At 43.1% G+C, this 26,061-nt stretch overlaps 1 protein-coding gene across 1 annotated transcript; it reads left to right on the forward strand.

Moving 5' to 3' along the window:
* The first annotated feature begins 388 nt into the window (after positions 1-388).
* plcxd3 (phosphatidylinositol-specific phospholipase C, X domain containing 3) lies at positions 389-24,812 on the forward strand. The gene is made up of 6 exons (XM_035786212.2): positions 389-840; positions 17,638-17,894; positions 18,104-18,277; positions 18,426-18,601; positions 18,975-19,076; positions 21,940-24,812. Exons 1-6 carry the CDS (start codon positions 738-740, stop codon positions 22,094-22,096), a joined length of 969 nt encoding a protein of 322 aa, XP_035642105.1. The 5' UTR covers positions 389-737; the 3' UTR covers positions 22,097-24,812.
* The last annotated feature ends 1,249 nt before the right edge of the window (positions 24,813-26,061 follow it).

The following is a 26,061-nucleotide window of genomic DNA, read 5'->3' on the forward strand; positions in this document are numbered from 1 at the left end:
CTTCTTCTTCTTGGGTTCAAAGAGAATATAGAGGATGTATCATAAATGGGAAACACATACATGTCAAATTGTGACATGCGAATATGTTGTGAAATAGACTTGTTCATCAAGGGTAGACATTTCTAAATAGTAAATATATGTTGCTGCCAGACTATTTAGACAAACCCTATTATATTCAGTGATGTTTATTTTTCAACCCTGGCAAAGTGTCATATGTCCAAATCAATCGGTTAACAATGTGTCCTTTCCAAATGCTATCCTCCAGAAGCGCTATTGTCGGGAAAGCGGAGTTGATCAATTCAGCACCACAGGTGTGGACAGTGCCACTAGCCTATACACGGACAGGCAAACGTAAGGCGTGTGGATGCAGTAGTGGAGAGCCAGACAGACATTGTTGTAGAATGGTACATGGGACTGATTATTGAATTAAGTTGAGTGGCTAGCTGGGCGCACCTTTATTTTAATGACTTCAAGAACTAATGGCAGAATACATCACTCGCCTGCCATGAGACCATCCTAAAAGCACAACTTTATCGAAAACACAACTCTATCGACATATCCTATGAAAAATGGGTTCCCTATCTATGTGTGCACGCCATTCAGGGGGTGTGGTGTGAGCTCACTCGCTCCCAGTCACGCTGGTGTGTGTGTGTGGTGAGTGGAGCGAACGCAGCACAGAGAAGGCGCACTCAAAGCTCGCGCAGGCACCGGAAAGTGGGGATATAGTGCGCGGCGGCATGGCTTCGTCTCACGGGAAAAACGAACACCGGTTCGCCGACTGGATGGCGAATTTACCGGAGAGCATGCACAGCATCCCGCTTACCAACCTGGCCATTCCAGGTAAGAGTCACATCGTAGTTTGCACGGTTGCGTGTGGAAATGTTGGAAACCTTTTGTTGATCATGCAGTGAAATAATTTACTTCGATAGAAATCCAGATGTGTATGTTGTAGAACTGACGGCGAGTGACCTAGCCAGCCTACAGACTGTCTTCAGACGAATTATCGACACAGAATTATCATATTCCGTGCAAAGGCTGCTAATTCCAGCTAAAGTTTATGCCAGGGGTCATCAACAGGTGGCCCGCGGGCCAAAACTGGTCCACAAGTGATTTTTTTTTTTTTTGTCCTGAAGTTTTTATTAAATAATAATAATGTAGGATTTAAAGTTTTTGGTATAAAAAGACTAACATCACCAGGAATTCAGCAAAAATGTAGTTTAATTTAGGAAGTCTGTTCTCAAGTATTCACACAAATATATATTTTTTTATATGCGTTCGTGTCTCAATGTAATCAAGGTGTGAAATTGTATTTTAAAATAACAATCATCTCTTCGTGGGCTTAGTTGTGGTCAATTTGCAGCGTACGCGTCATTATAGTTATTTTCTTGTCACCCAACCATTCGCTCCAACATAAATCGGCCACTGGCTGGATCTAGTTGCCTCTCTCTGGCCTATAGGCTACAGTAGTCTCTCGAGATGGCACCTGTTGCGGGAAGGCGAAACCTATGTGTAGGTGCAACACTAGTCCATTGCCCTATTACGGTAGCACAAAGGATCCATCATCGAAGAAATAAGCTACAGTTTAGCTGGTTAGGGCTCGATAGGCTATATGCCAAAAGCAGAGACGTGTCTCTAGGTCTCCATCGGCTTGATTTAATTCAAATCTCCTTGAGGGAAGTGCATGAATGATCTTACAAAAAGCTTGCAAATTGCTCATTCAAATTAATACATTAAAATGGCATTTACACAGATGGCCCATTGTGCTCCTTAAAATATGTTGTAATATATATATATAAGTGAATCTAGTAACTTTTTTGGCACGCTATGTGTTATCGATGTGATTATTGGCAGTGCGTATTAGCCTAAACGGGGCATATAGTTCAGGGTTCATTGCATTGCAACCAGGACAGCCCATGTGCCTCCAATGAGCCTAACCCTCCGTCACATATTACAAGTGTGAATTGGATGGGTTTATTGTTGAACAATGATCTCTAAATCCCTATTCAAAGTGTTTAAAAGTTTAGACGGGCCGCTCAGGTCTGTGTTTGCAGACTCTCGACATCTATTCCTCATTCAAAGACCTTATTTCCTTCCTTGAAGAAACCATCTCAATAGCAAAATGTGCATACAACTTGCCTAGTTCACATCAGATCGTCTGCGATCCCTTCTAGGAACGAAGGTTAGAAAAGTTGTATGTTGGCAGTGTTGGAACGGGCCATTGTCTTGGCATCAGCGTCTAAAAGTGGTACCAGCTGTTTGGAGGTTTCGGCCAATCATGCGGCAGGTCTCCTGAGACATCAACTCTGATTGGAGGTCTGGAATAAGACCCGGTCGCTGGTTTCACTCTTGTGGAATGGCCAATTAACATCTGGCTAATTCTAGTGATTAGCTTCATTCACTGGCTACAGACATGCAGGCAGGTGGAGCACAAAGCTGTGTTTCTCAGATCTATCATTGGAAACTCAAGAGGTGTGGCATGGCATACTCCACTGCTCTCAATGGGGAACACACACAATTCATTCATCTTCAGGGTATTTTGGGATGTGATTTTCGATTAAGCATCGACTGCGTGGTATGAAAGACTGGGAAATGAAAACTACAGGATATCGCCATGGAGCCAAAAGGTCCAGTTAAGTCACACACAACACCTGCATTTGCACCTGCCTTTCCCTTCTCATAGGACAGCCTGGAGAAGCAGCATGCTGACTATAACCCACTGTAATTAACCATGATTATTCCTAATGTGCCCAGTTGCTCCAAGCATCTTAAACTGGTGCGTAGCCTATGCACTCCATTTGGACACAGGCTACTGTAAAACTCTTCTGTCTCCTCCAATGTCCCTGAAACCAGAATCAGCCACATGAGCCATTCACTTATTGATTTCTCCTGGTGTGTGTGTGTGCACGTGTGTGTGTTCCTTGCCATAAGCCAATTTCCTCCTACAGTTTTTGGTGCCAAACCTGGCGGCTGCTGATTTGGTCGAAGGATGTTTCGGGGAGGCAACGGCTATATGTGTTACTGCTGCAGGGTTAGAGCAATACAGCACAGGCTTCTCTTCCCAGCGAAAGAGAGTGAAGCGCTGAACCAGTTGAGAGGAACGAATGGGAGGATGAATGTGATCATTTCATCCACAAGTACAGTCCTCTTCGCCAGGGGATTATACTTCTAATTCGACATTTATAATGCCTGGGGATGGGGATCCATTGAAGTGTTTCTGCATTTAACAGAGGCGCTACGCTGTTACCCAACCCCAAAACTGCCTAGAGCACAATCAGACTGGCACCCAGCCTAGGATGTAGACTTTGCAATTCAAATTTTGTAAACACTGTGAGACAGTGGCCCGATTGCATTTCTGTATGGTGCTACAGTATTATGTGTTATCTGTATGGTGCTACGGTATTATGTGTTATCTGTATGGTGCTACGGTATTATGTGTTATCTGTATGGTGCTACGGTATTATGTGTTATCTGTATGGTGCTACGGTATTATGTGTTATCTGTATGGTGCTACGGTATTATGTGTTATCTGTATGGTGCTACAGTATTATGTGTTATCTGTATGGTGCTACAGTATTATGTGTTATCTGTATGGTGCTACAGTATTATGTGTTAGTGCAGGTTGATCTAAGTGTTACTGTAAATGGATACCACATTGAATCTTAGCTGATTCCCTTGTCAACACAATCTGCAAAGAGTGAGGTGGCGATTCTGAACAGTTCTTTCACTTATAGTGTTGGATAGGCCAGATGGAGTATAAAGTTGCCTCTAGTCTAGTAGACACTGAACTAAGGACAGTTTTTTTTGTATTTCCCCCCTAATGAAAAAGGTTACCTGTGGCTACAGTTGATTTGTCCCTGGAACAGATCTTAACTCTCCCAGTGTCGCCACCTCGTCCTCCTTCTTCAGATGCAGACACACATACTCTGTCTCTCTCTCTCGGGAACAGCCTATGTAGACCATATATACACAAAGCTGTGTGCACTTTTCCCCCTTAGTCTTTCCATCCCTCATTCCCAGTGTTGCCCTCTGATCTCCTCACCTACAGGAGGTTAGGCTACCCAGGCATTAAATTGGGCTCTTTCAGGTGACAGAGCTGCTCTCAAATAACCTAAACTCATGCTACTGTTTATCTGTGTATCCAGAGGTGGTGAAACACTTTTTCGCTCCAGATGAACGACGTCAACATTTGGCTAGCCCAGTATTATTCTTAGGGAGTTCCAAGAGTCAACGTGTTGGCTACTGCAGACATCAACCCTGCCCTGGTTGAACCCCATAGATACACACGCCATACTGTGGTTGTTTTGTCATGTCAGCTGGAACAGGAAATGGATGCAGCTTGACATAATGAGAACGTCTGTGTGTTTGCCCTGCAGGTGACACTGGCCTCCCCCTGCTCTGACTCTTCTCTGACTCTAGCTCTGCTCTGTACAGCTGAGCCGGCGCCAGCCTCCACCCTGACCAACAGAGGTCATGAACATAAACTAGAGCAACAAATAGAACAGATAAGAGAAGGACAAGGTTGAGAGGAAGAAAATAGGAGACAGATGAACTACACAGGGCTGTGATGTCAGCATAAAACAGGCTTTCTGTATACGACTGAGTCCGTGTGTGTGTGTGTGTGTGTGTGTGTGTGTGTGTGTGTTTGGTTTAACTATATATAGATAGTAAAACAAGGAAAATTCAAACAAATGGGGACATTTCACTGGTCCCCAAAAGGAAAAAGCCTATTTTAGGGTTAGAACTAAGGTTAGGAGTTAAGGTTAGGTTTAGGGTTAGGAAAAATAGGATTTTGAATGAGAATCAATTGTTTGGTCCCCACAAGGATAGTAAAAATAAGTGTGTGTGTGTGTGTGTGTGTGTGTGTGTGTGTGTGTGTGTGTGTGTTCAAGCTTTTAATCTAAAGTCATGACCTTGTTTGCATTATTCTACACCAACATCTTCTGCAGGAGCTCTTGGGACTATAAGGCTCTATCTGCATTTTTCTCAAAATGTTGTTATTGACAAAGCCTTGTTATGTTCAATGTTCTTTACTTTTATAATACTATAATACTATACTCAATTCATACAATATAAAATTGCGAACACCATTCAAACCAATAAGGGCTCGGAACTTTAAAACCAATTATATCAGAATCATATTTTTGCAGATAGAACCTTGTAGTCCCAAGCTCTCTAAATGAGAAAGTCAATACTGTATGTTCATCATATATGCAAGATGCAACTATTAGCTCTGCCACACAGACAGCTAGGCTACTTTTTCCGAGTGTTGCCAATGAGTGTAATACACACTTAGTAATACCGCACCTTGGAGAAGTGAATCGGCTTTCCAGGGTCTAATGTCAAACAGGAAAGACTTGGAGGGAATGAGTAGCACACTTCAGGAGAACCTGAAGTGTATCGCCGGATGAAAGTCTTACTAGGCCAGGGGTGAACTGAAGCCATAGATCTTCTGGGGGTTTCTCGAAACCCACTGATACACGAGCAGGTCAGGCCTGGAATTCATTCTCAATCCACAGGTGGTTGTAACATGTCAAGTATCTTTTTCAAATGGTCAATCTATTTACCCCAGCCGGCTAGCCTGACCACCTATCCACATCGCTCCGGCCAAACGCCACGCCCGCTAGCTTGGAGCGATCGATGGAGCAGCAGAATTCAATTCAGCATGAGTCGTCACGGCAGGCAACCAGCCGGCCAGCCCCCTGAGACCAGTAAAAACAAAACCATTGAAGAACAGCATCCTCTGCTTCTGAAATGGGCCTTGGCACAGGATTATCTGTTAATCTGACAATCCATCTATCCATCCATTGCTTTATCCATCTATCCATTCATCCAGCCCTTTGTCCGTTCTCCCATCCACCACTTGAGCTCCAGGGGAGGGAGGATATACTGCCCTAAGAGGAACATAGACAGTGGGTATTGAGGAGATTTGAGGACATGAAATTGCACTGAAGTTAAAAATGTCAGTCTGTCATTTAACATAGTTTTACTGAACAAGGCCATATTGATACCTCATTGTTGAATGCAGAACAAATCAGGTAGCCATGCTAGTACTCTGCTGGCAGTCAATTGAGTTTACAGAGGAAAGAAGTTTATCTTGTTGCCAAAAACGAAAATGTGCACACCAGTCTTTAGCTGCACACTGTGTCCACAATATAAGAGTAAGAACATGGGAGGAAAGAGATCATTTGATAGAGGGAATGGATAGGAGGGCAGAAGAGGGAGGTTGATGTGGGAAGCGAGGAAGAATGGGTTTGAGAGAGACTGGCAAAAAGGGAGGGAGAGGTAGGAAAGAGATGGATAGAGAGAGAGGGTCAGACACAAGCAAAGGGATGGAATAGGAAAAGAATGAAGAACGGAGTAGAGAAAGTGAGGGGAAGCAGGCTCCTCTCCCGTGCCCTGAGGGGAGTTAGTGAAAAAGTGAGCGGACCGAGCAGTAATTGTATATGATGAAACAAGAGTATTAGCAAATATTTGTATTATTACATTGACAAGCTAGTAGACGGAGCTCTCTAACAATGGAAATTCATGTCCTCATAGATGGAAGGCGGGTGGGAGGAGGCTAGATCAGGAGGGACCATTCCAGCCAATGAGAGGGCAGATTGTAAGGGGTGGCGGCAGACAAGTCAGAGGCAGGAGAGCAAAAACTGTTTCCAACGGCACAGCTTAATAATAAAATCCCACCGGAAAACAGAACAATCAATTAATGGGCACATAACCCGACGCACACCAGACATAACGTGCACAAGCACTTACAACAAACAATACCAGACAAGGACATGGGGGGGAACAGAGGGTTAAATACACAACATGTAATTGATGAAATTGAAACCAGGTGTGTGGGAAGACAAGACAAAACAAATGGAAAGGTGGATCGGCGATGGCTAGAAGACCGGTAACGTCGACCGCCGAACGTCGCCCGAACAAGGAGAGGGCCCGACTTCGGAGGAAGCCGTGACACAGATAGTGAACAACAGGCACAATGCTGATGTAAAGTCGTTTTTTTTCCCAAGGTTGCCGAAGCGCCACGTGAGTCCACGTATATCAGTCCATTCACAACAACCTAAACAATACAAACCTTTTATTTGATCAAATAAGCCTCACGTAGCATATTAGCAATTACATTTTTTGTTGGCCAAATTCGACACTCATTGCCCTCCACACAAAAATTCCTCACTTTGTAGTCTTATTTTCGTGGACAGATTTTGGGTGATTTTAGAGCCTATAATGTCCAACAACGAAAATGATATAATTAACAAAAACACAAATCACCTATTGGGGAACCCTGCAGTAGAGTATCGCAATATTATTTTTCATGATTTTATATCAACATTGTGACTCAAAGTATCGATTTGTAAAAACAAAATAAAAACATCTACATGGTGCCTTCTGAAAGTATTCAGACCCCTTGACTTTTTCCACATTTTGTTACGTTACAGCCATATTCTAAAATGCATTAAATACAATATTTCCTCCTCAATCGACACACAATTTAGAATTGAGGTATTTATGAAATGGTTGAACATTGAGCTCAGGTGCATCCTGTTTCCATTGATCATCCTTGAGATGTTATTAAAACTTGATTGGAGTTCACCTGAGGTAAATGCAAATGTTTGGACATGATTTGTAAAGGCTCTCACCTGTCTATATAAGGTGACAGTGCATGTCAGAGCAAAAACCAAGCCATGAGGTCGAAGGAATTGTCCGTTGAGATCCGTGACAGGAATGTGTTGTGGCACAGATCTGGGGAAGTATACTAAAAATGTCTGCAGTAATGAAGGTCCCCAAAAACACAGTGACCTCCATCATTCTTAAATGGAAGAAATTTGGAACCACCAAGACTCTTCCTAGAGCTGGCTGTCCGGCCAAACTGAACAATCGGGGGAGAAGGGGCTTGGTCAGGGAGGGGATCAGGAACCCGATGGTGACTCTGACAGAGCTCCAGAGTTCCGCTATGGAGATTGGAGAACCTTCCAGAGGACAACCATCTCTGCAGCATTCCACCAATGAGGCCTTTATGGTAGAGTGTCCAGACAGAAGCCATTCCTCAGTAAAAGGCACATGACAGCCCGCTTGGAGTTTGCCAAAAGGCACCTAAAGGACCCTCAGATTATGAGAAACAAGATTCTCTAGTCTGATGAAACCAAGACTGAACTCTTTGGCCTGAATCCCAAGCGTCAGGTCTGGAGAAAACCTGGCACCATCCCTACGGTGAAACATGGTGGTGGCAGCATCATGTTGTGGGGATGTTTTTCAGCGGCAGGGAGTGGGAGACTAGTCAGGATCGAGGGAAAGATGAACGGAGCAAAGTACAGAGAGATCCTTAATCAAAACCTGGTCCAGAGCGATCAGGACCTCGGAGGTTCACCTTCCAACAGGACAACGACACTAAGCACACAGCCAAGACAACGCAAGAGTGGATTCGGGTCAATTCTCTGAATGTTCTTGAGTGGCCCAGCCAGAGCCCAGACTTGAACCCGATCGAACATCTCTGTAGAGACCTGAAAATAGCTGTGCAGCGACACTTCCCATCCAACCTGACAGAGCTTGAGAGGATCTGCAGAAAGTAATGGGAGAAACTCCCCAAATACAGGTGTGCCAAGTTTGTAGCATCATACCCAAGAAGACTAGAGTTTGTAATTGCTGTCAAAGGTGCTTCAACAAAGTCAAGTAAAGGGTCTGAATACTTATGTAAATGCAATAGTTCCACTTTTGTATTTTTAATACATTTGCAAAAATTTCTATAACCCAGTTTTTGAAGTGTCATTATTGCGTGTACATTGAGGGGGGAACAATTGAATCCATTTTAGAATAAGGCTGTAATGTAACAATGCTGAATGCACTGTATGTATATTTATGTACACTCAGTGTACAAAACATTAGGAACACCTTCCTAATATTGAGTAACATCCCCTTTTGGCCTCAGAACACCATTAATTTGTCAGACGACAAGGTGTGCAAAGCATTCCACAGGGATATTTGTCCACTATGTTATAAATGGCGTCAGAAGAAATGGCAGCAGTTTTACAGGCACCCAGCCAATTGTGCTATTATGTGTTTTTTCCGCATTATTTGTAACTTATTTTGTAGGCAGGTGCAGAGGACAATGAGCTGGATGCCTCGTCAGGACCCGGAGAAGGCGAGTGGGAAAGCTGCCATTACCACCAATACTACTCGCCAACGTGCAATCATTGGATAATAAATTAGACAAAGTGTGATCATGAGTATCCTACCAACGTGACATCAAAAACTGTAATATCCTATGTTTCACGGAATCGTGGCTGAATGACAACATGGATACTCAGCTAGCGTATATACGCTACACCGGAAAGATAGAACAGCACACGAGGGAAGGCGAGGGAGGGCGGTGGTGCACAATCTAAGGAAGTCTCTAGATTTTGCTCGCCTGAAGTAGAGTATATTTTGATCAATTGCAGGCCACACCACTGGCCTAGAGAGTTCTCAGCCATATATTTCGTGGCTCTTTATTTACCACCACAGACAGATGCTGGCACCTAAGACAGCACTCAGTCAGATGTATAAGGAAATAAGCAAACAGGAAACCACTCACCCAGAGGCGGCGCTCCTAGTGGCCGGAGACTTTAATGCAGGGAAACTTAAATCAGTTCAATCAAATTTCTATCAACATGTTAAATGTGCAACCAGAGGTTAAAAAAAATCTAGATCACCTGTATTCCACACACAGAGACGCGTACAAAGCTCTCCCTCGCCCTCCATTTGGTAAACCAACCACAACTTTATCCTCCTGATTCCTGCTTACAATCAGAAACTAAAGCAGGAAACACCAGTGACTCGATCTATAAAAAAAAGTGGTCAGATGAAGCAGATGCTAAACTACAGGACTGTTTTGCTATCACAGACTGGAACATGTTCCGGGATTCTTCCGATGGCATTGAGGAATACAGCACATCAGTCACTGGCTTTATCAATAAGTGCATCTAGGACGTCGGCCCCACAGTGACTGTACGTACATATCCCAACCAGAAGCCATGGATTACAGGCAACATTCGCACTGAGAAAAAAGGTAGAGCTGCTGCTTTCAAGGTGCGGGACTCGGAAGCTTACAAGATATCCTGCTATGCCCTGAGACGAACCATCAAACTGTCAAAGCGTCAACACAGAGCTAAGATTGAATCATACTACACCGGCTCCGACACTCGTCTTATGTGTCAGGGCTTGCAAACTATTACAGACTACAAAGGGAAGCACAGCCGTGAGCTGCCCAGTGACACGAGCCTACCAGATGAGCGAAATCACTTCTATGCTCGCTTCGAGGCAAGCAACACTGAGGCATGCATGAGAGCATCAGCTGTTCCGGACAACTGTGTGATCACGCTCTCCGTAGCCGGCATGAGTAAGACCTTTACCATGCTCCGGGCATGTGCTGACCATCTAGTAGGTAGGTGTCTTCACTGACATTTTCAACATGTTTCTGATTGAGTCTGTAATACCAACATGTTTCAAGCAGACCACCATAGTCCCTGTGCCCAAGAACATAAAGGCAACCTGCCTAAATGACTACAGACCTGTGAAGTGCTTTGAAAGGTTGGTAATGGCTCACATCAACACTATTATCCCAGAAACCCTAGACCCACTCCAATTTGCATACCGCCCAAACAGATGATGCAATCTCTATTGCACTCCACACTGCCCTTTCCCACCTGGACAAAAGGAACACTTATGTGAGATTGCTATTCATTGACTACAGCTCAGCGTTCAAAACCATAGTACCCTCAAAGCTCATCACTAAGCTAAGGATCCTGGGACGAAACAACCCCCTCTGCAACTGGATACTGGACTTCCTGACGCACCCAGGTGGTGAGGGAAAGCAGCAGCACATCTGCCACATCTGCCATCCTCAGCACTGGAACTCTCTAGGGGTGCGTGCTCAGTCCCCTCCTGTACTCTCTGTTCACCCACGACTGCATGGCCAGGCACGACTCCAACACCATCATTAAGTTTGCAGATGACACAACAGTGGTAGGCCTGATCACCGGCAACAACGAGGCAGCCTATAGGGAGGAGGTCAGAGACCTGGCCGTGTGGTGCCAGAATAACAACCTATCCCTCAACATAACCAAGACTAAGGAGAGGATTGAAGACTAAAGGAAAAGGAGGACCGAGCTCGTCCCCATTCTCATCGACGGGGCTGTAGTGGAGCAGGTTGAAGAGCTTCAAGTTCCTTGGTGTCCACATCAACAACAAACTAGAATGGTCCAAACACACCAAGACAGTCGTGAAGAGGGCACAACAAAACCTATTCCCCCTCAGTAAACTAAAAAGATTACAGCTGCAACATCGAGAGCATCCTGACTGGTTGCATCACTGCCTGATACGGCAATTGCTCGGCCTCTGACCGCAAGGCACTACAGAGGGTAGTGCGTACGGCCCAGTACATCACTGGGGCTAAGCTGCCTGCCATCCAGGACCTCTACACCAGGCGGTGTCAGAGGAAGGCCCTAAAAATTGTCAAACACCCCAGCCACCACAGTCATAGACTGTTCTCTCTACTATCGAATGGCAAGCAGTACCGGAGTGCCAAGCCTCGGGCAAAAATGCTTCCCAACAGTTTTTACCCACAAGCCATAATCAAATGGCTACCCAGACTATTTGCATTGTGTGCCCCCCCCAGCCCCTCTTTCTACGCTGCTGCTACTCTCTGTTTATCATATATGCATAGTAATTTTAACTGTACATTCATGTACATGCTACCCCAATTGTGCTGACTAACTAGTGCTCCCGCCCATTGGCTAACCGGGCTATCTGCATTGTGTCCCGCCATCCACCACCCGCCAACCCCTCTTTTACGCTACTGCTTCTCTCTGTTCATCATATATGCATAGTCACTTTAACCATATCTACATGTACATACTACCTCAATCAGCCTGACTAACCGGTGTCTGGATGTAGCCTCGCTGATTTTATAGCCTCGCTACTGTATATAGCCTGTCTTTTTACTGTTGTTTTATTTCTTTACTTACCTATTGTTCACCTAATACCTTTTTTGCACTATTGGTTAGAGCCTGTAAGTAAGCATTTCACTGTAAGGTCTACCTACACCTGTTGTATTCGGCGCATGTGACAAATAAACGTTGGTTTGATTTGACGTTGACTCCATCGCTTTTCACAGTTGTATCAAGTTGTCAGGATGTCCTTTTGGTGGTGCATCATTCTTGTTTCACATTGAAAACTGTTGAGTGTGAAAAACCTAGCAGCCTTGCAGTTCTTGACACACAAACTGGTGCGCCTGGCACACACTACCATTCTCCGTTCAAAGGCACTTAAATCTGTCGTCTTGCCCATTCACCCTCTGAATGGCACATATACACAATCCATGTCTCAGTTGTCTGAAGGCTTAAAAATATTTCTTTAACCAGTCCTTCATCTACACCGGTGTTTCCCATACTCGGTCCTCAGGACCTCAAGTGGTGCACATTTAGTTTTTTGCCCGAACACTACACAGCTGATTCAAATTATTAAAGCTTGATGATTAGTTGACTCTTTTAATCAGGTGTGTAGTGCTAGGGCAAAAACCAAAATGTGCAGCCTTGGAGTCCAGAGGACCGAATTTTGAAAAACCTGAGCTACTCTGATTGAATTGTATTTAACATCAATAAGGGATCACCTGGTCAGGGATTCACCTGGTCAGTCTATGTCATGGAAAGAGCAGGTGTTCCTAATGTAGTTTTAATTAAAAAAATTGCTAGGTAGTTAATGTTAGTCAGCACTATAGTTGGCTGTACCTGCTCCAGAATTCTGGTATTTTTTATCCTATAGCTTGTTCTTTATCTTATTTTTTATGTTTTAAATGTTGAGCCAACATGTTTTGGACACTTATCTCAAACTTGTTTTCTTAGGGCTCTCTCTTGTCCCTCTTCAGTAGACATAGTAAGCAATAAAATCGCAATGAATATAGGACATGCCCCCCACATTCTGAAACCCCCCAGGTTTATCATTGGAATGTGATACAAAACGAGGCACCGGTGTACTTTAGGACCATGCGGATCCCTCCGAGCGCTCAGGTTGGCTGCTAGTAAGCATCTGTATCAGATGGATGCAGATGTCAGTATATCATACCACCCTTTAACGAAAACATGAACGTAAACCATAAGAAATATACGTTTTCAATTACACTTTACATTTTAGAATGGCACTTTATTTGATGTTGTTCCCTCTGTTTAACTTCTTGCGTCGAGCCATCCCGGATCCGGGATCGTGACTACAGCCTCAAGCCCATTACCATAACGCAACGTTAACTATTCATGAAAATCGCAAATGAAATGAAATCAATATGCTAGCTCTCAAGCTTAGCCTTTTGTTAATCTCTGAAAGAATATTTGTTTAGGACAAATCACTCCGTTTTCTGCGTCACGTTTAGCTACGAAAAAAACCTGTATCCAGGATTGTGTGAATCTATCTGCAAGCTCATTAGCATAACGCAACCATAACTATTCATGAAACTCGCAAATGAAATTAAATAAATCTATTTGCTCTCAAGCTTAGCCTTTTGTTAACAACACTGTCATCTCAGATTTTCAAAATATGCTTTTGAACCATAGCTAAACAAGCATTTGTGTAACAGTATTGATAGCCTAGCATAGGATTAAGCCTGGCATTCAGCATGCAACATTTTCACAAAAACAAGAAAAGCATTCAAATAAAATAATTTACCTTTGAAGAACTTCAGATGTTTTCAATGAGGAGACTCTCAGTTAGATAGCAAATGTTCAGTTTTTACAAAAAGATTATTTGTGTTGACAAATCGCTCCGTTTTCTTCATCACGTTTGGGTAAGAAAAAAAACAAAAATTAAGTCAATAAAACGCTAACTTTTTTCCAAATTAACTTCATAATATCGACAGAAACATGGCAAACGTTGTTTAGAATCAATCCTCAAGGTGTTTTCACATATCTATTCGATGATAAGTCATTCGTGGCAGTTTAGTTAATCCTCTGAAGAAATGGAACGTGCATGGACCTGGAGATTACGCAATAATTTTGACGCAGGACACCGGGCGGACACCTGGTAAATGTAGTCTCTTATGGTCAATCTTCCAATGATATGCCTACAAATACGTCACAATGCTGCAGACACCTTGGGGAAACGACAGAAAGGGCAGGGTCATTCCTGGCGCATTCACAGCCATATAAGGAGACATTGGAACACAGCGCCTTCAGAATCTGGGGCATTTCCTGTATGAAACTTCATCTTGGTTTCGCCTGTAGCATTAGTTCTGGGGCACTCACAGATAATATCTTTGCAGTTTTGGAAACGTCAGAGTTTTTTCTTTCCAAAGCTGTCAATTACATGCATAGTTGAGCATCTTTTTTGTGACAAAATATCTTGTTTAAAACGGGAACGTTTTTTATCCAAAAATTAAAAGAGCGCCCCCTATCTCGAAGAAGTTAAAACAGGTACAACTACTAACTTTAAACTTGTTGCAAACATTTGGTAGATCTGGTCCTATCAGGGGGAAAGACAGAGCAATGACATGTAGATCTAGTCCTATCAGGGGGAAAGACAGAGCAATGACATGTAGATCTAGTCCTATCAGGGGGAAAGACAGAGCAATGACATGTAGATCTAGTCCTATCAGGGGGAAAGACAGAGCAATGACATGTAGATCTAGTCCTATCAGGGGGAAAGACAGAGCAATGACATGTAGATCTGGTCCTATCAGGGGGAAAGACAGAGCAATGACATGTAGATCTAGTCCTATCAGGGGGAAAGACAGAGCAATGACATGTAGATCTGGTCCTATCAGGGGGAAAGACAGAGCAAAAACAACAACAAATCTCTGTTACTAATCTCCTTCATTAAGCCATTAAGTAGTGAGAGCGAGGGATTTGTTTGTTTATTTGTGTAATTGCCTCATCCCTAATGCATCCCTCTAGTGCTGTAAACAGAGGACTGTCAAAGTCATTTATTGTCATCTTCAAGGTTACCCTTTTTTTTTGTGTTACAGATGAACTAGCTAAATAAGACACAACCAGAGGCCATAGGGCAGGGTTACCCAAATGGCGGCCTGTGGGCCCACTTTTTTTAATAATATATTTTTTAATAATATTTTGTTGTTGGACATAAGACTGTAAAAACACCAGCAAATCAGAAAAGTGATTTTGGAAATCTGTTCAAAAGTATTCCCATGCACAACAGAGAGATATGTGATCGTTTACAAATGTAAGCAAGGTTTGAAATTATTATGTTTTGGTCAAATATTACATCCGTTACATCTGTGCAGTCTAAAAATGTAATTGTAATTATGTTCTGGCCCCTGACCATCCGCTCAAGAAAAGAATCGGCCCGCAGCCGGATCTAGTTGATGATCCCAGCCAGGGCATGATGACCTCCGTCTTCTGTTTAACTAATGAGACTAGCGTTGATATTCGACCTGAACATTTTTACCATCAGCTTACAGGAGTGGTGAGCAGGTGGACGGGCAGGGAATCCATTTAGTTTCATGAGATGAAGAGCGATGATATTTAGAACACATCTCTCCACCAATGCTCAATGGTCTTCGTCACCCCCATTTGATTTTTTTGATGAATGTGATTCATTTAATTCTAATTTGACATACAGCTAGTCTGACCTTCTAGGCTTAATGAAAAGCATGTTGTTCATTACACATTTGATTTCCACAGCCTTAAATTGATTAATGGATTCATCTTGATGGATTGCTTTTCTCTCTCGTTATCATCACACAGTACCCGAGAGTTGAGAGATCATTTCCAGTGTGTTGATAAGCCATCGTCTCTCACGTAGCTTCTCCCTCCCCCAGGATGTGTTACTGAATTCATTGGTCATACAAGGTAGAGCTGACATTTCATACCGGAGTGATGAATGGTAACTTGGGGTTACAGAAGCGATGTGTCGGTGCCATTTTGTTTTGCACACCTTTTTAAACTACATGCGCCATCTGTGAACACTGACTCACTCCATAACATACCTTTTGAGAAGCCAATAGGAATGTTGCCAGAACATCTCTATAAAAGCTCTTAGGTGTATTTGACACACAGGAGGTTGGTGGCACCTGAATTGGGGAGGACCGGCTCACGGTAATGGCTGGAACGGAACGGGTGGAATGATGTCCAATACATCAAACACGTGGTTTCCAAAGTGTCTTTTTATGTTTGGAGCTGAGCTCACATTGTTGTACCGAATCATTTCTCCATTGGGCCAACAGATGAATATTGTCAGGACATCTCTATAGATGTTACAGGTGTATTTGTACAGAAACATAAAAGGACGCTTTGCCAAAAAGGCACACTGCTGTCTCTATTATACTCCAAGGCCTTGTGTTGGAGCAGAGAACATTGCTTTATGTGAGTCTTAGAAGGATGCCGACTGTATGGTTGAGGTGCAGCCGAGCGAGTGTCCGTGTCTGACGGTCTGTGTAGGGTGAAGGTTCCTCTCTTTGTTCTGTGAACGTGCCTGTTATGTTTTGCTGCGTAGCCCCTGGGAGTTATTGTTGTGTGCTCCCTTTGACTCACCGCTGATGTCCTATAGGGGCCAGCGTACGTTGGCAAAATAGTTGTTGTTATGCTAGCTCACGAACGTGAGGATGTTAGAGTTGTAGCTAATAAACCCGAGCCGTTTATAAACAACTATGTCTTGTTCTTCCTACATAACATTGCTGATGATGACACATGCAGTTTGTTTGCCTGTGGAGAGGTTGTTGTCATCTTCACCGGGTGAAACTGAGTGAAGCTCAGTGAAGTTCAAGCCACAGTGATCGTCTCAGTTGTGGTTATGGAAACTCTTTGGGCTTTGTAACCGTATGGAAGAAGTGTAAGTGTGGTCAGCCCTGTAGTGTGGGTTTGCCCTGTAGTGGGAGAGGAGAGGAGGTGGAAGGGAAGGGAGAGGAGAGGAGAGGAGAGGAGAGGAGAGGAGAGGAGAGGAGAGGAGAGGAAATGAGGAGGAGAGGAGAGGTAAAGGAGAGGGAGAGGAGAGGGAAAGGGAAAGGGAGGGAGGGAGAGGGAGAGGAGGGGAGAGGGGATGGAGAGGCGGGCGAGACGAGAGGAGAAGAGGGGGAGACAGAGAGGAGAGCGTCTCAGGGCTGACTATAATTAGAGAGTTGACTTCTCTGTTTAGACAGGAGGACAGGGGGAGAGGGCACTACTCACTCCTCTCAACCCACTGGCATTGTTCTATCATCACTGAGATACTGTTCTTCACTTTGTCAAGTCAAGTCACAACTGTCCCTATACACACACACACACACACACACACACACACACACACACACACACACACACACACACACACACACACACACACACACACACACACACACACACACACACACACAAATGCTAACACACGTTTTCCTCCGCTCAGCCATAACCCATACCCTATATTGTGTTGCCTGCCTGCCTCCGGAGGACCTGCTCCTCTCCCCCGTTGACCACCTCCTCCCTCTGCTTAAGTCATGTGGCTCCCTCTTGACTGCCACTCCATCTGTTGGAGGATTGAAAAAAGAAAATGTCCAACTGTGGCTGAACATCGTAGCCCAGGCCTACGCTGTCATATAGCTGTTTTATTTGATTCTTGTTTGTTTTGAGATTCTTTATGTAATTAAAAGCGTTATATAATAATAATAATAATTCTATTCCCCCCCAGGTTCCCATGACTCCTTCAGTTTCTACATAGACGAGTCCTCTCCGGTGGGTCCTGAGCAGACTGACGCTGTCCAAAACTTTGTGTCGGTCTTTGGCACGGTAGCCAAGAAGCTGATGCGTAAATGGCTGGCCACTCAGACTATGAACTTCTCCAGCCAGCTGGAGGCCGGCGTCCGCTTCTTTGACCTGCGCATTTCCACCAAGCCCCGGGACCCAGACAACGAACTCTTCTTCGCTCATGGCCTCTTCAGCGCCACGGTGAATATAATTACTCCCTACGACTCTATTTCCTCCTACAGAACCTCAGGTGTTTTTCCTGACCGCCTGACCTGACCAGAAAGAAAACTCTGGACCATAGTTATTTTCTATACAGGTCAAGAGGTCAGGAAAAACTCTGGACCTTATTCAGTGGGTACTGGTCTGACACCATATTTGCTCCCTTGTGGGGGGGTGTGTTGTGCTTCCAGGTGAGAGAAGGTCTGGAGCAGATCAGCTCCTTCCTGTCGGCCCATGCCAGAGAGGTTGTGTTCCTGGACTTTAACCACTTCTACGGGGTTCAGAACCTGCACCATGAGAAGTTGGTCTCAATGCTGAGAGACGTGTTCGGGGAGAAACTCGCCCCCGTCGTCTTCGCTCAGGAGGTAAGATACTCTACTGTACAAACAAATTAAACACCTTCAATCTCCGTGCTCCCTCGAGAGCATATGGGGATGACCTTGGCTCCACAGCCCTATGGCCCTGGAGGTTCCTAAAGACAAAACCCCTCCCTACACTCCTCCCTCCCTCTAGGTGAGTCTCCAGTACCTGTGGGAGAAAGAGTACCAGGTATTGGTGTTCTACCACAGTCCTATGGCCCTGGAAGTGCCATTTCTATGGCCTGGTCAGATGATGCCTGCTCCCTGGGCCAACACCACTGACCCTGAAAAGCTGATCCAGTTCCTCCAGGCCTCTGTGGCTGACCGCAGGTCTGTATGGCCCTCTATCTTTCACCTATCCGTCTATTCCTGGACAGTGTGTTAAACCTTTGGGGAAAGCACTTCCAGATAGATGTAGGCTCTTAATTTGATTGCCCTGTTGCAGGAGAACATTCCTGCAATGCAGGACATTTTAAACTTGTAGTGTGTTTGAGGTTTGAAAAGGCTTCTGAAATGTCTGACTTTGCCCTTACAAAAAATGTATCAACCCCTACAAAAATGATTATAGTCCACATTATAATTCACATTTCCTGTTGCTGCAGGATGATGTTCCTGATGTAGAAAGCTGGCTCCATTTAAGATCCTACTTTCATCTTTAATTGTGCCTGTATAGTAAAGTTTGATGTGATTTGTGTAATGGCAGGAGGAAGGGAACATTCTTTGTCTCCCAAGTGGTCCTCACACCTAAGGCCAGCACCGTCATGAAAGGAGTAGCCAGCGGACTGAGGGAGACCATTACAGAGAGGTGAGCTGGTTTGTTTCTCTCTGTATTTATGTATGTATGTATGTATGTATGTATGTATGTATGTATGTATGTATGTATGTATGTAATGTAATGTAATGTAATGTAATGTATTGTATGTATGAATACAGTTGAAGTTGGAAGTTTACATACACTTAGGTTGGTGTCATTAAAACTCGTTTTTCAACCACTCAGCAAATTTCTTGTTCAAAAACTATATAATTGGCAAGTCGGTTAGGACAGCTAATTTGTGCATGACACGAGTCATTTTTCCAAAAATTGTTAACAGACAGATTATTTCACTTATAGTTCACTGTATCACAATTACAGTGGGTCAGAAGTTTACATACGCTAAGTTGACTGTGCCTTTAAACAGCTTGGACAATTCCAGAAAATGATGTCATGACTTTAGAAGCTTCTGATAGGCTAATTGACAACATTTGAGTCAATTGGAGGTGTACTTGTGGATGTATTTCAAGGCCTACCTTCAAACTCAGTGCCTCTTTGCTTGACATCACGGGAAAATCAAAAGAAATGAGCCAAGGCCTCAGAAAAACAATTGTTGACCTCCACAAGTCTGGTTCATCCTTGGGAGCAATTTCCAAATGCCTGAAGGTACCACGTTCATTTGTACAAACAATAATACGCAAGTTTAAACACCATGGAACCACGCAGCCATCATACCGCTCAGGAAGGAGACGCGTTCTGTCTCCTAGAGATGAATGTACTTTAGTGCGAAAAGTGCAAATCAATTCCAGAACAACAGCAAAGGACCTTGTGAAGATGCTGGAGGAAACAGGTACAAAAGCATCTATATCCACAGTAAAACGAGTCCTATATCGACATAACCTGAAAGGCCGCTCAGCAAGGAAGAAGCCACTGCTCCAAAACCGCCATAAAAAGTCAGCCTACGGTTTGCAACTGCACATGGGGACAAAGATCGTGCTTTTTGGAGAAATGTCCTCTGGTCTGATGAAACAAAAATAGAACTGTTTGGCCATAATGACCATCGTTATGTTTGGAGGAAAAAGGGGGATGCTTGCAAGCCGAAGAACACCATACCAACCGTGAAGCATGGGGGTGGCAGCATCATGTTGTGGGGGTGCTTTGCTACAGGAGGGACTGGTGCACTTCACAAAATAGATGGCATCATGAGGAATGAAAATTATGTGAATATATTGAAGCAACATCTCAAGACATCAGTCAGGAAGTTAAAGCTTGGTCGCAAATGGGTCTTCCAAATTAAAAATTACCCCAAGCATACTTCCAAAGTTGTAGCAAAATGTCTTAAGGACAACAAAGTCAAGGTATTGGAGTGGCCATCACAAAGCCCTGACCTCAATCCCAAATGAAATTTCTGGGCAGAACTGAAAAAGCGTGTGTGAGCAAGGAGGCCTATAAACCTGACTCAGTTACACCAGCTCTGTCAGGAGAAATGGACCAAAATTCACCCAATTTATTGTGGGAAGCTTGTGGAAGGCTACCCGAAACGTTTGACCCAAGTTAAACAATTTCAAGGCAATGCCACCAAATACTAATTGAATAATTGAGTGGATGTACACTTCTGACCCACTGGGAATGTGATGAAAGAAATAAAAGCTGAAATAAATCATTCTCTCTACTATTATTCTGACATTTCACATTCTTAAAATAAAGTGGTGATCCTAACTGGCCTAAACCAGGGAATTTTTACTGGGATTAAATGTCAGGAATGGTGAAAAACTGAGTTTAAATGTATTTGGCTAAGGTGTATGTAAACTTCCGACTTCAACTGTATGTGTGTGTGTGTGTGTGTGTGTGTGTGTGTGTGTGTGTGTGTGTGTGTGTGTGTGTGTGTGTGTGTGTGTGTGTGTGTGTGGTTATAAAGGACATTTGTGAGTTATTTCATGTTCAATGTGGGAGAGAAATTGAGACGAGAAACAACACACACACACACACTATGAGTCACTGTGGCAAAAGGTATATGTATCTTCAGGAATATGACACCGGCCTCACTTGCTCTGTGATGACGACACTGTAGGGATACTGAGTTTTCCGCCCTATTTCTATTGTCTCTCTTTTTTCTCTATATATCCTTTTTTTTCTCTCAAATTTTTCCCATTTCATTGCTTGGAGATGAAATATTAAATATTGCATTCAATAACTGTGCTGATTGTTTAATATAATATTTTCATAAATTGTGGACTAATTCCAATTGATCTCAAGAAGAACATTGGGTTTACTGTCAATTGAACACTGTGCATTCAAATCCAGGACTGTAGCATTGTAACCAGTCAGACAGTGCTTTGTCACAGCAGACACCAGCTATAATCTTAATCTGAGGAGAACTTTCCTGCAGTGGCAGAAATGTACAACTTGATTTGTATTTGAGGTTTAAAAAGGCTTGTGAACTTTTCCCTTACCAAAAATGTATCAACCCCTACAAATATTTCCATAAATTGTAATCCACATAACAATTCACATTTCCTGTTGCTGCAGGATAGTTGTCCTGCTGCAGCAAACTGGCTCAAATTAAGATCCTGCATCTGTACAGAGTATATAATAATATCTCGCCCCCCACATGATTGCACCCAGCAGTCTGTCAGACAGCGCAGACAGTCCTTATCATGCTGACTCATACTGGCCCTTAACCGGTCTAGCTGCTCACCAGCCAGCTCACTGTTACACCAACCAACTGTGAATCATCAAACAGTACATACCTCTCTCTATCTCGCTCTGTCACTCTCTCTCGCTCTCTTTCCTTTTCCTTAACCCCATCCTATTCACTGACTATGCATAACACCTTGAGTGCACAAAAGACAAAAATACAGAGATGCAACTATGTGTGTGTGTACATGGTTTCACATCCACATGGACTCCCCTGCAGGGCTCTTCCAAGTATGATGCTATGGATTCGGGCCCAGAGGCCAGGCGAGAGCGGCATCAACATCATCACAGCTGACTTTGTGGAGCTGGGAGACTTCATCAGCGCTGTCATCACGCTCAACTATCATATGGATGATGAGGAGGAAAATGCCACCTGAGACTGAAAGACAGGGGGTGCCAAAGAGTCAAGTCCTCAGCTCAGTCTCACTTTCTCTTTGGTGTTCATTTTCAGGAGAGGCGTTCCTCTGACTTATTGTATAGGGCTATCAGAGTTTACAGAGGAAGAGAGAGAGAGAGAGAGAGAGAGAGAGAGGAGGGAGAAGGAAACGTTAAGATAGGAGGAGGAGAAAGGAAGGTGGAGGTGGAGATAGGGAGGATGGACTTTGGTGCTCGTTTAGAGCGCCGAAAGTGAATGAGAAATGTTTGGTTTTATCTGTTTTGGGGGTCAAAAGGGCAATTGGTTTTTAACGACGCTTGGCTTGGCTTCGCTTCAAATCTGCTGTAACGATAACTGCTTCTATCCTCCAATCACACAAGCTCGTGTTTCTGGCATTTCCATCTCTTGTGAGGCTTAGGCTAGCTTATTAGCATATTCTACAGACATAAATGTTGTTCGTATTTTAGTGACAGTGATGGCCAACCTACATCAAAACTCATTTTCATTGGTGCCAGTAATACATCTGATTGCCGTCAACCTGATTAACATGTCAACTACTCACACATGGCTGTAGAATTTACTTTATGATGGATGGATGGATGGATGGATGGATGGATGGATGGATGGATGGATGGATGGATGGATGGATAGATAGATAGATAGATTGGTTGATTGATGGATGGAGCTTCCCAAATAGTTATTATAGTTTTTCGATCTCTTTCTACATTTACTGATTATTTTGTCTCTGTATCAGTCCTGTCACCACAATGCGTAAATTGATAACTTCTCCTTGCAGTACATTGATTTAGCTCCTAGACCACCTGTAACAGCACTTTCCCTATGTGACAGATTGCCAGACCGATTGATATTTGTGTGTGTTTTGATTGATTGCCTCTCCCGAGTGCCCTCTGTAGCGTATTGTAGATCAGTGTTTCCCAACCCTGGTCCTCAAGCTCCCCCAACAGTACACAATTGTATTGTAACCCTGGACAAGCACACCTGATTCAACTTGTCAGCTAATCATCAAGTCCTCAATGAGTTGAATGAGGTGTGTTTGTCAAGGGCTACAACAAAACTGTGAACTGTTGGGGGTACTTGAGGACCAGGGCTGGGAAACACTGTTGTAGATGACCATAAAACAGGTTTAATTTCATGTTTCTCGTCATGGGCTTGATATCATTCTAATCTCATGTAGGTGTCTGTTGTACTGAAATATTCACCACAATATTAGATTTTTTTCTTCTGTTCATTTTCTTCTGTTCACTTTTCTTCTGTTCATTTACTTGTATAGAATATAATAGAACAGCTATCTGTTGCTTCACTATTACTCATGTGTTTGCCTGCTTAATTGCATTCAGTCTAGTAGAAAGATGTTTCCCTTGCTTTACTCTGCACCTATTCAGGACAAACTGTAAATGGAAGAAAAGTTCTATTTGAATTGGCACTTGCGGCGTAGTGAAGACTACAATACGTGTCACATTTCCTTTGCTAAAATTTGTTTTGCACATTATGCAAGAACTTCGCATATATATCAAAAGCTTTGCCTCATCCCCCCAAAAAAAAAAAAAAAATGTTACGATTATTAGTGCATCTTTTACAGAGAATGTATTCTGATAAATGGTTATGTAAACTAATATGTTTATTGTGAACCAAAAGAAGGAGGAAATGTTACATTTTGAATAAGTGAATGTGTGTCCTGTACGAAATTGTGCCATTTCCAACTTTTTTCAGTGTGTGTGTGTGTTTTTATGTAAGAGAGGGACAGACACAGACACAGACACAGACACAGACACAGACACAGACACAGACACAGACACAGAGACAGACAGACAGGATTTAATTGAGGGTTTGTATGTTTTGTGTGTATTGTTCAGAGGTATGTACATTTTCATACAATTTGTATGTGTTAATGACTTCATCCTTATCACTTAATCTTAAAATATATTTTATATCATGTGAAAAGTTTGTATATAAAGTGCAATGGATTTACTGCCATGTAATTGTAAATGAAAATGAATGCCAAGAATTATCCATAAGAAAGGCTTCTACAGAAATATCTCAGTTGTATTAACACACAAATATATGGCCAATATGAGTTTTGTCCATATCTCTGAAAGTCAAATACACTTCCAAAATATATTTTTTTGTAATTAATTAACTATGTGCAAGAATCAAAATATATTTGTAAATATATTTCTTGTCACTTAGTGGATTAATATGTTTTGGATGCTATCCTAACCTGACTATAACTACTTGAGTTGTTTGTGTTCATCTCAAGTAAGAAAATACTCAAGACCCTTTAACATTTATCACCTAAATGTGTACACTGCACTGCAAACATGATAAGTTAGGATATTCAATAACAACAACAATTATTATCAGTCCCAAATAGGTCATGTCCAATGTTTCGCTTAAACTCTGAGATGGTAATATACCTAACAAACAAACTAGTGCAATACACAGTGTAAAAAGACACCTACATACATGTATTTACTTATAAAGATGATTATGTACAAGTCATCTAATGTTGACATAATTATACCCTCCATATTGTATTCCTTACCTTTCTGTCCATTTTTGATGTGATGAGTCCATTGCTGTGAAATTGTTGTAAAGACCAAACCTTGTGTGTTGCAATGAAACTGATTCTGTTTTAAGTGGAAGATGACTAATCAAATAAAGCTTCTAAGCCTGTACAGTATGTTGATGAGACTCTCCATGATCCCATTTGCATTATTTCACATGGGAGGGAAAAACAAAAGATAAGAGACTTCTGAGCTGAAGGACTGACTTCGACTGCTCACAATTAAATTGTTCACATCAGAAGCCTTTGCCTTGACTTTCTACCTACTCAAAATGAGCCTCCAGGAACCATCCTTGCCAGTTACCAGGGTGACCAGGAGAGGCACATGCTGTGACCTTGTTGTGGTGTGTTCCCTCTAATCTCCACCCCGTCGTACGGGCAGCCAGGTGTATTTATCAAACACTGATGAATATTAACTCCTAGCAGACAAGAAAGAGTCCTGTCTGTTTACTGATGCGCTGGCCCTGGTTGTTTGTGTGTGTGCGTACTTGTTTGTCCATGCACGTGTGTGTTTCTAAATATAGCCCTTTCAGTAAAAAGCATGTGCTCAGTAATTAAGCTGTGCTGGGTTATGCTAGGCTACCAGGAACTGACAGGACAGCCGAATGCAACACAGTGAGGACCAATGCAATCCTTTCACTTGTCTGAAACCATAATGTTAAAGGAAACCAGGGTGCTTCAGTTCACTAAGTAAATTCACCTCTCTTGCACTGTAACATTCCAACGAAACGGTAGACATGTCACATGTTCATCTGTGACTTTTGGTGCAGACATGCAGTATCTAAGCCTCACTGGAGGATGTGGGGGTGATATTACAAATGGATGTTAGGTTTCAGCCAGATACCTACATTAATCCAACCTCTCTAGGGAATCCATGTTCTTTCCTCTAATGTGAGAGTGGAGGCAGGAGATTCTGCTTTAGGGGTGGATGCAAGAGCCGACGTATTCAGAAAAGCGAGTGAGAGGGTGATTGCGTTTGGGCGGAGATTTTGTTAGAAGGGGTGGAGGGATGAGAGAACCAGGTTAACCCCCTAGTAACATAATTACAACAAACAACCCATCAAAACCAATCAGTTTACGCTACAGATATCTGATGCGTCTGATTTTGCACATCCGCATCTGCAGTGAAAGGTGGCAGAGCGAGAGCGATGTTTGTCAGACCATGAGACATAACGAAAATTGGTCTTGTAATGAAAGCGTCTGTAGCGATTTGACCTACCGTTTTGCTCTACGACCCCCACAAGTGTCACGGGACTCATCTGAAGGTAACCTGTGCCGGTTTTAAAAAATTTATGGAAGTGTGAAAGCAGTTTTGTGGCCACTCAAAAAAGGGCCTAAATAGGTGTGAAAGAAATATATATACTGTTGAAGTCAGAAGTTTA

The sequence above is a fragment of the Oncorhynchus keta genome, chromosome 14 (assembly GCF_023373465.1).
Source record: "Oncorhynchus keta strain PuntledgeMale-10-30-2019 chromosome 14, Oket_V2, whole genome shotgun sequence".
NCBI classification, from domain to species: Eukaryota; Metazoa; Chordata; class Actinopteri; order Salmoniformes; family Salmonidae; genus Oncorhynchus; species Oncorhynchus keta.